This window comes from Hyla sarda, chromosome 1 (assembly GCF_029499605.1).
Source record: "Hyla sarda isolate aHylSar1 chromosome 1, aHylSar1.hap1, whole genome shotgun sequence".
NCBI classification, from domain to species: Eukaryota; Metazoa; Chordata; class Amphibia; order Anura; family Hylidae; genus Hyla; species Hyla sarda.
This window is the reverse complement of record NC_079189.1, coordinates 548,502,446-548,515,335: the sequence shown is the minus strand read 5'-3', so window position 1 is coordinate 548,515,335 and position 12,890 is coordinate 548,502,446. Positions and strand designations below refer to the sequence as shown.

General features: G+C 44.3%; 1 protein-coding gene across 1 annotated transcript in view; it reads left to right on the top strand.

Annotated features, from left to right (window-relative positions):
• Positions 1–2,759: 2,759 nt before the first annotated feature.
• Positions 2,760–12,890, top strand: part of TENT2 (terminal nucleotidyltransferase 2) — a 45,669-nt gene continuing 35,538 nt past the window's right edge. The window contains exons 1-3 of the mRNA XM_056541596.1: positions 2,760–3,111; positions 6,467–6,595; positions 10,111–10,354. Coding sequence (XP_056397571.1) covers positions 2,978–3,111; positions 6,467–6,595; positions 10,111–10,354 — 507 coding nt within the window. The 5' untranslated portion in view covers positions 2,760–2,977. The remainder of the gene's footprint in view (positions 3,112–6,466; positions 6,596–10,110; positions 10,355–12,890) is intronic.

Here is a 12,890-nt window from a genome sequence, read left to right as displayed (position 1 = left end):
ATTAGCAATCATGGTATTGCTATGAATAGTCCCCTATGGGGACTATTCAAGTATTTAAAAAAAATGAAAAAAATGTAAAAGTAAAAGTAAAAAAAAAAATGAAAAATCCCCTCCCCCAATAAAAATGTAAAACGTCAGTTTTTTCCTATTTTACCCCCAAAAAGCGTAAACAATTAATTTAATAGACATATTTGGTATCGCCGCGTGCGTAAATGTCCGAACTATTAAAATAAAATGTTAATGATCCCGTACGGTGAACGGCTTGAATGTAAAAAAAAAAAAAAAAGTCCTAAATTGCTACTTTTTTAATACATTTTATAAAAAAAAATTATAAAAAATGTATTAAAAGTTTTTTATATGCAAATGTGGTATAAAAAAAAGTACAGATCATGGCGCAAAAAATGAGCCCTCATACCGCTGCTTATACGGAAAAATAAAAAAGTTAGAGGTCATCAAAATAAAGGGATTATAAACGTACTAATTTGGTTAAAAAGTTTGTGATTTTTTGTGGATGAAAATATAAGAGTTATGATTTTTAGAAGGCGAGGAGGAAAAAATGAAAACGTAAAACTTAAATTGTCTGAGTCCTTAAGGCCAAAATGGGCTGAGTCCTTAACCCCTTAAGGACTCAGCCCATTTTGGCCTTAAGGACTCAGACAATAACATTTTTACGTTTTCATTTTTTCCTCCTCGCCTTCTAAAAATCATAACTCTTTTATATTTTCATCCACAGACTAGTATGAGGGCTTGTTTATTGCGCGACCAGTTGTCCTTTGTAATAACTCATTATATCAAAAATGTATGGCGCAACCAAAAAACACTATTTTTGTGGGGAAATTAAAACGAAAAATGCAATTTTGCTAATTTTGGAAGGTTTCGTTTTCACGCCGTACAATTTATGGTAAAAATGACGTGTGTTCTTTATTCTGAGGGTCAATACGATTAAAATGATACCCATTATTACATACTTTTCTATTATTGTTGCGCTTAAAAAAAATCACAAACTTTTTAACCAAATTAGTACATTTATAATCCCTTTATTTTGATGACCTCTAACTTTTTTATTTTTCCATATAAGCGGCGGTATGGGGGCTCATTTTTTGCGCCATGATCTGTACTTTTTTTTGATACCACATTTGCATATAAAAAACTTTTAATACATTTTTTATAATTTTTTTTAAATAAAATGTATTAAAAAAGTAGGAATTTTGGATTTTTTTTTTTCGTTCACGCCGTTCACCGTACGGGATCATTAACATTTTATTTTAATAGTTCGGACATTTGCGCACGCGGCGATACCAAATATGTCTATAAAAAAAATTACGCTTTTTGGGGGTAAAATAGGAAAAAACGGACGTTTTACTTTTTTATTGGGGGAGGGGATTTTTCACTTTTTTTTTACTTTTACATTTTTTTACATTTTTTTTTTACACTTGAATAGTCCCCATAGGGGACTATTCATAGCAATACCATGATTGCTAATACTGATCTGTTCTATGTATAGGACATAGAACAGATCAGTATTATTGGTGATCTTCTGCTCTGGTCTGCTCGATCACAGACCAGAGCAGGAGACGCCGGGAGCCGCACGGAGGAAGGAGAGGGGACCTCCGTGCGGTGTTCTGAATGGCTGCGGGCGATCCGATCATTCATTGAAATCGCGCACTGCCGCAGATGCAGGGACCTGTATTGATCCCGGCACCTGAGGGGTTAATGGCGGACGCCCGCGAGATCACGGGCGTTGGCCATTGCCGGCGGGTCCCTGGCTGCGATCAGCAGCCGGGATCAGCCGCGCATGACACGGGCATCGCTCAGATGCCCGCGGTTATGCACAGGACATAAATGTACGTCCTGGTGCGTTAAGTACCACCGCACCAGGACGTACATTTGCGTCCTGCGTCCTTAAGGGGTTAAAGGGGTACTCCACTGGAAAATATATATTTTTTTTTAATCACCTGGTGCCAGAAAGTTAAGCAGATTTGTAAATTACTTCTATTTAAAAATCTTAATCCTTCCAGTACTTTTCAGCTGCTATATTCTCCACAGGAAGTTCTTTTTGAATTTCCTTTCTGTCTGACCACAGTGCTCTCTGCTGACACCTCTGCCCATTTTAGGAACTGTCCAGAGCAGGAGAGGTTTGCGATGGGGATTTGCTCCTACTATGGACAGTTCCTAAAATGGATTGGATTGGATGAGGCTGGACACCCTCCCCTCAGCACTCCAGGCTGCACTTCCTGTGTTTGGACTTCGGTCCATAGTCTGTGTATAAGATAGGGGAAATGTGCTCTTGAGCTTTTTTTTTAAGAACAAATAAAACATAGAAAACTTCATTTTGTTTAAACAAAGTATATTAGAATTATTTTTTATTTACCATAAGGTGTGCAATAGCAAAAATTTGTTTTTAATGAGAGTGCCCATTCCACGTTCTTTATGTCTAGCTTATGGTTTTCAAATGTCTGTATTCATTGAGAGCAAACAGAGGTCTTGAAATTGCTGAGGAATTGAAATGCTAAGAATATGAATATACAGCTGGATACAATTTCGTAGCACAAAACTATTCACCAACCTGGAGCTCTTCAGCTGTAGCAAAACTACAGCTCCCAGCATGCCCAGGCAGCCGCAAGTTTCTATGGAATTCTGGGAGTTGTAGTTTTTCAACAGCTGAAGAGCTCCAGAGCTGCTGTTCAGGTAACTTCGCATACAGCAGGGGGCGCTCCACACGCTGCGCACGCCTGATTGACATGTCGCGACCACGTGATATGATTCGGTTGCCATGCCGCCCGCTCCGCCCTGACTCTCGCGGTATCGCCGCCCTCTCACCCGTCTCTTCCTGGTGGCCGCCATTTCCCCCGGAGCCCGAGCAGGAAGTCGCAGTATACGGCGCCCAGGACTTGTTCTCGGCTGGTGTGTCACCGCTTCTCCCCGGGTTGCGGCCTGGCGGAGCCCAGGCTGATGTGCGGCCCTAGCCGGGAGGAGCATGTTCCCTAACCCCCCCAGTGTGGGCCGCAGTCCGCACCCCTCCCGCTCCATCCCCCAGCACCCCGGGGATCTGTCGCTGGCTGTGCCCCCGGAGCTGCTGCAGGCCCACCTCACCTACCAGAAGAATGCCAAGTGAGTCCGGGGATAGGGGGCGCCATACACCGCACTGAGGTTAACCCTTTGGTTATCAGAGGGTTGTGGACACACCAGACCTGGGCGGATCTGTCAGAGGTTATTTAAGGCCGGGTTCACACTGCGTTTTTGTCTCTGTTACACTGCGTTTAACCCCTTAAGGATGCAGGGATTTTTTTTTGTTTTTCCTTTTCGCTTTCTAATAGTCATAACGTTTTTAATCTTCCACTTACAGACCCGTATGAGGACTCTTTTTTTTTTTGCGCACCACCAATTCTACTTTGTAATGACCTCTCATTTTACCACCAAATTTACTGTGAAACAACTTTTTTGCAAATTTTGGGAGCTTCTGTGTCAATGCAGTGCACTTTAAGAATAAAATGACCCGTTATCTATCTTCTGTAGGTCAATACGATTACGACAATACCCAACTTATTTAGGTTTTGTTCGACTATTAGAAAAAGAAAAAAGTGTGTGTGTGTATATAAATATATATATATATATATATATATATATATATATATATATACATACACACACACACATATATATACACACACGTCCCTCAACATGTAGACCATCGTTTGTCGAAACCATCGCATGTTGAGGGATCCGTGCAATGTAAAGTATAGGACAATGGTCTACAACCTGCGGACCTCCAGATGTTGCGAAACTACAACACCCAGTATGCCCGGACAGCCAACGGCTGTCCGGGCATGCTGAGTGTTGTAGTTTAGCAACATCTGGAGGTCCGCAGGTTGTAGACCACTGGTAGAGGAAGTTGTACTCGCGTGTCCCCGCCACTCCGGACTGTCACCGCTGCCCTGGATGCCACCGTCCATCGCTGTCCATCGGTGGAGGTTAGGGCCGATAGCCGATAACTTATACCGATATTCCGGTTTAAGTTATCGGCTATTTATCCCCCCTCCACACCGCTGCAGATCATTGATTTAAAGCGGGCGCTTTAAATCAATGCACTGCAGTGGCTTTTGTGGTGCCGTAGGCCGCCGCCGCCGCCACCACCCGCTTCTCTCCCCCTACCTGTCAGGGTGGTCCGGGCCATCCATCCATCCTTCCTGTAGTGTCCAGCGGCATTCCGGGTGGAGGATGGCGGTGCGGGGCATTATCGGCTTATCGGCAAGGTAATTGCCGATACCGATAATGCCCAAAATCGTGATTATCGGCCGATAATATCGGCCATACCGATAACGATCCCTAGATAAAACAAAAAATTGCAGTTTGGCACGGATTAGTCTTTTTTATCACTTTTTTTATTTTGTTTTTGTCACCCAAAAAACAACAAAGAAACAAAATACAGTTTTGCCATTTTATTTTCCTTTACATGCCATTCACCGTACAGAATCAATAATGTTGTGTTTTAATATTTCAGACAGTTCCCATGTGTTGATACCAAATATGTTTGTTTGTTTTTTGGAATGTGCGGAAAGGGTGTTTAATTTTAATTATTAAAATAAAAATAATCAGGAATCATAGCAACAATGTATCAATCCCGGTAAACAAAATACACAAAAGAATATAAACAGCGACTGACTTCCCTGTGACCAGGAGAAATGTGCAGTACAGAAATCGGCAAAAACAGAACCACCCAACACAAAAATTAATGGCTCCCTCTGACTTCCAAGGGACTGTGCAAAGAAATAGCAAGGACGACACTGGGTGCAGGGTGTATCACGCATCTGGCAAACGCAAGGTGCCAAGAGTACGTTTAAGCGCCCCAACAATATACCAGGTAGTATGCTGGAAAGGACGAACTTTTATCAGCTATCCCCTGGAAGTTATAGTGAGACACAATAAATGAACGCCATTTCTAGAAGAATCTCCTTGTGTGTCTCCGCGTCCAGCCTGTCAACCCTCAGGAAAATCTTCAGCTGAGACCATAGCATTGGCAAATCTGTAGTATTTGCATCCAACCAGGTATTAAATAGACATCTCAGAGCAACCATTAGCACAATGTGTAGAAACCTAGGGACCCTCTCCTCCCCCCTCCGGCAGATGCAGCTGATGGACTAGCAAGGTTTGAGGTGTAAATGGGAGCTGCACCCGCCAGTGGTCTCAGATGTAGGAACATGCCCTCCTCCAATATTCCACAGAAAACAAGCAGTCCCACACCCCATGGTAAAGATTTGTGAGTGGTGTCTGGCATTTAGGACACTTAGTGATCCTATCCGGGAAGGACAGTGAAGGGAGGATGTTAAATCCATAAAGGGCAGCGTGTGCCATTTTGAAGTAAGTCTCCCGCCATCTTTCATTTATGACATGTTTGCGAACCGCCCCCCAACCTGCTAGAATCATGGCCGCAATGCCGTCATCCACCGCTCCAAAGTGCGGAAAATCTTCTCCAGGTTTATTTTAGAAAAACGAGCATAGAAACCAAGGTCGAGCGTAGATATTGTTGCTCTTCTCGACTCATCTATATTTCCTAAGTCATGCTTGGGTGCCTCCTGCGTGAGGTCCCTAAGTCTGGATGTGCAGAATGTTAACGCCTGATTGGCATGTAGGAGTGTGGGAGCCAAAAAGAGGCGAGCATTTCATCTGGAGTGATCCATCTGTGCTCCTGTACATCAGTGACCCTACATTCGTCACTCCCATAGTACACCAGTGGCGCAACCAGAAGGAGGATCTACTCTGCGGAAATTCTTGGTGATCAAGCAAAGGCATTATTTTTGAGAGAAGGAAGGGTAGGGCAAAAATCTTCCGCACCTCCTTCCACGCCATGATGGTGTCCCTGAGCAGCGTTGACCCCTTGACCGTAGCAGTCAATTTAGCATAGGAGGTGTGCAGTAATGCTGGGAGGGACCACGGTGCCGCCAAGGTCCTCTCCACCCTCTGATTTGAGTAGAAGGCAGAGCCATGCAGCCAATTCATCACATGACGGAATAGGCAAGCTACGTTGTAACCTCTGATATTCGGGAAATTCCCCTCCACTTACATAGTTACATAGTACGGTCGAAAAAAGACATATGTCCATCAAGTTCAACCAGGGAATTAAGGGGTAGGGGTGTGGCGCGATATTGGGGAAGGGATGGGATTTTATATTTCTTCATAAGCATTAATGTTATTACACAGCATCAGTTTCTGCAATGCTGTTCTGGGGCATTTGCCTTGCCACAGGGAACGGGTAAAAGCTGCATTGAGGCGCCGGACATCATCATGTAAAAGTTAGTTTTTAATGACCGTAACGCTTTTAAAACTACAGAGGCTTTTGTGATGAATATGTAGCACTGTCCCTCAGCTGACTGCCTGCAAGGTATCACACAAGTGCCCACCTGTAATACATTGTATACATGATGTGTGTGTTGATTGTGACCTGTCTGATAACATGATGGTCTTTTAGCCTCTCTAGGATGCTGATGAGTGGAAACATCCTGGCGATGACTCCAGTGTCCCCACAGCCATGGTCCTATGGGAATCGCAGCCCCTTAATCAGTCCGGTCTCTTCACCTTCCCAGTTCCAAAACAGGAAGTAAGTGTGATCAATTGTTACCTGTTTTTGTTTTATGTTTACTTTACAATGGTCATTTTTATTTTCCATTTATTTAATTTTTTTTTTTAAATAATCCAATCCTACTTAAAGCATTAATGTCAGAAGGAAGACGAGTGTAAGTAAGCACATAGCTAGATTGGGCTAGTCATCAGAATTTTAGTCATGCGTTTTTTTATTTCTATAGCCCTTTTTAGTGCTGACATTAGCATTTTTGTTATGCAAATGAGCCCCAAAAGTCCAGGGGGTGTTCCCAAACATGGCTTAGGGTCCATTTTCACTACAGAATTTCCAAGCAGATTATCTCTGGGTGGAAATTCCATAGTGTGAATGGGCCCGCTATAGCTTTCCATTGAAAAAGACTATAAAGATAAGATATATGCCTAGAATCCTGATTGCAAGCACTGCCTATCCATTGCTTTACATGCACCCATATATTTTTTTTGCTGACAGGTCCGCTTTTATATTTACTTTTGACATGTTGCACAGTCAAAAGTTAAGAGGGGTTGTGGTCTCAGTGCTGAAAACCCCTCCAATTGTTCGTTCGGTGAAGCGCAGAGTTTGACTGACTGAACATGTGCTCTATTATATTGCGCCTCTGTTATAGCGGGCTCTATTATAGTCACCCAACTATGAATAATGATCAGTGGTGGTCCCAATAGGGAGACACTGACCAATCTTGTGGCATGTCAAAAGTTAGTTTAAATCACTATAATGCTTTAAATGCTTTGCTCTATGATGAAAAATGTATGGTGACAGCCTGTAACGTCTCTCCTTGCCCACACCCCCTTCCTGAAAATGAGTTGCTGGAGAGCAAGCATCAAAAATACTTTTTGTCATATGACTACCCCTTTAACTGCATCAAAAAAAGTCATCAAATCAGCGCTTATGAAACCACCCTAACTGAATGAGTTATGAAGACATTGTAAGGGTATGTTCACACTGTGGAATTCCGTGAGTGTAATTCTGTGAGTAGAATTCCGTGCAGTGAACATTCCCATCAGTGTGAACGGGTCTACCGTGAGACCCTTTCACACTGCGAAATTTCAGCGGCGGACAATTCTGCCGCTGAAATTGTTCTGTGCAAAGAAAGAACATGTTCATTCTTTGCACGGAATTGCAGTCAATGGTGACTGCGCAGTGCCCTGCGGTCCGCCTGACGGAATCTCCACTCGTGGAATTCCACTCGCGGAGATTCTGCTGTGTGAACATACCCTAAGGGTGCGTTCACATGCCTGTAACTAGCAGCAGGAAATCCACTGCGAGTTACCTGACCATTCATTTGTATAGGCCCACGGACAGTCAGCAATAGTGTCATATTTTGTAGACTGTCAGAGGACTTGTTGAAATGAACTGTAGTGTATCTCACAGCAAATTTGTCCCTGAACCTGCTGCTGGTTAAAGGGTCTTAAGCAGTTTTTTCCAGGTATTTTAATTGTTAGCCCTAAACTAGATTAGTGAGATCCTCTTCTCTGCAATACCTGACATGGTAACATCTGTACAAGTGTGGCAGTGTCTGATACTGCAGCTCAGTCCAGTTTGATGTGAATGGGGAATGTGCGGCCAACAATGGACCTGCCACCATAAGATAGAAAATATTTTAGCTTTTTGCTACTTATGCCACCATAAGAGGCTAAATATTTTAGCTTTTTCCCCATTATGGAATCAATGCCTTTTAAACTTCCTTTCAGTATAGATGCAGTGACAGATTAAACACTCCTCATAAAAAGATAATGCTGCCAACAAATGTGCCGGATAACTGCTCTGAGGTCATTTCTGGTCTCCAGGACGGACTGCGCGTGGTTCTCCCAGTCTTCAGTCATGTCCCTGGGCAACCCATTGACCCAGTGGAAGAGGAGAGCCTCCAGTGATCACTGTTGACGACAACAATTAGAGGGTTAAACTAGGTGTTAAAGTAAAATAGGCTGGAAAAAAAAATCATTGAGGGGTTAAAATTTATCTTGTACTACCACTTTTTATGCTGGGAGTGTTGCATGTGGTCTTGGCTTTATTGTATTTTTCATTCTAAACAAGTCACAGAATGTCTCATGTGTAACACCTGGATAAGTGTTCTCGGGGGTACGCAGTAGTGAGGATCTCCACGGGGCTGTTACAGCTGCTTGTTGAATCAAAATAGCTTTTAGAAAAAATGTAGCTGTTTAAGACTGTTTTCTTATCTGTCTCTATCTAAACAAGGCTAGCTTAACGATGGGTATTCTCATCATAGAAAGTTATGAATGCCTGATTGGTAGTGAGCCAGCCACTGAGACCCCTACCGATCCCAATATCATAATGAATGAATATACAGTGTGACTCCATTCAGCCTCTATGTGGCTTCTGAACACTGCCGAGCCGGTGGATGGGGAATAACTTTTGATGACTATATCCCTTTAAGCCTGCTGGCCATACACATAAAATTGCTATCTGCTGAACATTTATGCCAACAGCTATCGCTCTTAAGGATGCGATCACACATCGGATTCGCATTTAGAGATTTTACAAAGCAATTGCTTTGACATGACAGTCAAAAGCACAAAAGAATGTAAAATCTGCAGTTGCGGATCCACAATGGTGGACTTTACGACTGTAGACCTGCATTGTTAGGTCTACAATTTCAAATGTCGTGTGTGTGAATGCACCTTAACAAAGTATTTCCCATACCAATTTCTCACCCTCCAAAATGTCATCCCCCTCCCATCAGCCCTAAATGGCATTTGAGTAGGGTCTGATGATAAAGCTACACCATGGACTCAAATGAAGGAAAGAATGTTGTACTTAAAGGGATGGAGACGTGAGTACTCCCAAATTAAACAGGTTATCCAGGAATAGAAAAACAGCTGCTTTCTTCAAAAAACTACACCTCACCTGTGCTCTGTTTGTGTGTGGTATTACAACTTGGCTCCATTTACTTCAATACACTTTGCTGCAACACCACAAATACAACCTGAGGACGGATGATGCTGTGTATTAAAGAAATCAGCTTGTCTTTGTAATCCTAAATAAATGAGAGCCTATGGACTAACAGCTACTTCTGAATTCTCCTTACACCATTCCCATTAACACGTCTGTTGTGCATGTCCAGTTTAGGTCTTTCCCTAACACAGCCTCTGCCATAGTTACTTGGATAATAATGTGCTAGCATGCTGTCAAATAGTATGTACATAATGCTATTCACAACCTGTTCTAAAAAAGAAAAAAAAGAAAACCTGATATAAATATAGCATTGTAGTCAATCTTCATATATGTCCAGTGTCAAGATGTGCACAGTGAATTTGGGTTCTCTTTTGCCCAGATTACCATTATTACTTAGACACATTCTACATATTGAATCACTCTTACGGTAAGCTCCTCCCATAGTTTGCCTTCTCACGTGTATATAAGTGGTGCCCTTCACGCTGATTGTCCATGATACACCTCTTTACACTTGTCATCTGGTGGTGGTTTGTGCAGTCAAAGCACAGAAAGATGCATTTTTTTTTTTTTGCTTTTTTTTTTAGGAGGAGAAGTGACGAGGGGATTAATCAATATGACCCTAAGAGGCAGAGGTTTCAATCTCCTCAGCAGACGTCTTCTCTCATTCACCAGTCAGTGCCTTTAAGAGATGACCTCCAGTTCTCCTTCCCAGGGGTGCCATTACGGCAGGCCCCTCAGAGCCCTGATGTAAATGGCCGAGTTCCATCTGTGGGAGACAATTGGCTATATGATGAAGTAGAAACCACTTGGCCAGTTGCTAATGACAAGGTAAGATGAGGAATGATTCTTTTTCATAACAATTTGCACTTGTAAGTACATACAAAACCAAGTGGAGTCTCTTCATTGGATCTCCTGCCAATCTGACACTTAGTTGAACCATTGAAGGCAATGGTAGCGTAACTCGCAGTAGATGCACCGTCAAAGTGCAGCTGTTGTCTAAAATAGACTTGTGAAGCTGCACAAGTGCAGTAGGGCTTCATGAGCATATTCTAGCTGTGGGTTAATTAAGCAGAATTAATAGGCCAAACTGTTGAAGAGGTGGGGCCCAGAATCCTCTATGCTCCAGGGCCACACCGCCTCTTGCCACTTAGGTTGCGCTGTTGATTGACAGATGGTGCATGCAGAAGTAGTACCCAGGGTTGCCGTGGGCAGGCAAGCCTTGTGTGTCAGTCGACAGTGTCACGTAGTCGAAAGAGCATAGCTGACCCCAGGCCCCGCCTCACAAACTGTTCAATCAACTCCCAGACGGATTAAATTTAAATATACAGCAGCCTGCTTTATCAACACGTATGGCTAAATTATGCTTGTAAAGTCCTACTGTACTGTGTGCCGATTCACAAGTTTATTTTAGGTGACAGTTGCCCTTTAAGGAGTTGGGCTTTGATAACTGGTCAGATACTTTTATGTGACAGCCACATGCGGGAGAAACCGTGCCCACATGGCACAATAGCCGCATAATGTTGGGGCGATATTGAGTGTACATTGACCTTCATGCAATGAAGGATAATAGGGGAGATTTATCAAACCTGTGCAGAGGAGGGGTCCAGTTTTCCAAAGCAACAAATTAGTATACTACTTCCATTTTAAGAATAAAAGAAAATAAATATTTTCTTGGTCGCTCTTCATTGGGGGACACCTACACTGATGGGCATATGCTCTTGCCACTAGGAGGTGCTGACACTAGGAAAAGATGTCGGCTCCTCCCTGGCAGGATATACCCGCCCACTGGAAGTGAGGTAATCGGTTTTAGCTAGTGTCAGTAGGAGGCAAGACACAGGTCTGGGAGCTCCCCAGGCCTGGTCCTTTTTTATTTTCTAGTAAGGGCTGTTTAGTTTTTTATTTTCTACCTTTTGGTTTCCTTTTTCAGCTGGGGGTTCAGGAGCATGGCGTTACCTGTTCCCCCCCATATGCGACAAAGGGGCACAGGCATAGAGTATGTACTGTCAACCCCTTCTCGCCAGCGCCTGGAGGTTGTACCCTGGCTCCGGGTCCTCCACTGCCCCTGCTCGCCTCGCTATGTTAGCCTGGTATGATGCAGCGTGCCCATAAGCTGGTTGAAGACGCCTGGGTTAGTTTGAGAAGTTGGAGTCTGTTGGTGAGTATGTCTAACATCCTCCCCTTCTCCCCTCCCCTTCTGTACTCCGCTAGGGTTTCTCCATCCTGAGGTCCCTTTTCCTCAGCGCCGGCTCCTCAGCCGCCATTACACGTGGCTATGCTGGGCTAACCTGTGGCGGCCTCCTGGTCACGCTAACGGCAGCCCCATCTGCAGCAATTATCAACGCCCGCCCACCCCCCGCTTTTATCCTGATAGGGGTTAATCCTAAGGATTATTGGGGGTTGTCGTCGGGGGTTATCCCTGACATTTTTTTTCTATTGGGGCTCTCGGGTGGGGGATGGGGCTTGGTGGGCCGCTTTAATATTTGCTTCCGCCACCCTGTTTTATCACCTGAAGAGGCTAAGGTCTCTTCGCCAGCTCAGGGATATTGTGCGTGGCATTTCTGCAATGACATGTCTGCCGCGCCCACAGCCTCATTCCAACCCCTTCCCCAGGGCGAGACACCGGTGGGATGCCCCTGCAGATGCATCTGCATCCTTGACCTTAGCTGAGGGCCTTTCCATGGTGTTTCGTTGTCTTTTGTCTTTAGACATCAAGTGTGCGCTTTGTGGTCTTTATTCCTGGAAAGGTGCTGGGAAACCGCGGTGGTATAAATTTTCTCCCACAGGTCCTTTATAGGTCTTCGGAATCTCTGGCTAGTGTGCTGGACCCCCCCCCCCCCCCCCCCTTCTAGTGCGAGGTTTTCAAGCACGTGTTCCTATGTGGACATGGACTGGACCAAATACCACAGACAGGGGTCTGCGTGGTTTCCTCTGCCAACAGTCACTCATCACATGGCTGTCTCATCCACGGCTGGAATTACGGCTCCCCACTGCTAACAAGTGGTGTCCGAAGGAGTGACCCGACGTGTACAATGGATTTTGTGCAGGGGCGACGGGGATACAATCTACTGATCTCCCAGGATGGCGGGGATACTATCCATGGCCCCAAGCCTCCATATGCTACAATAGGGCACTAGCGCTTGGGGGTGTTCTCTATTGATAAGCCAGACTGTTGTGTGCTCTGCCGCCACCGGTCTCCCATCATGGGGCTGCCGTGTGCTTGGCTGGAGTTCCTGTACCCCTCCTTCTAATGTGAGGAGTCCTTAAGGGTTTCGTTATAGGTACAAGAGGACCCTGTGCCAGTAAGCTGGACAGTGGTCTTAATGATCTCCGACACCTCTAGGCTGCCCTTCAGGAGTTACGGTCC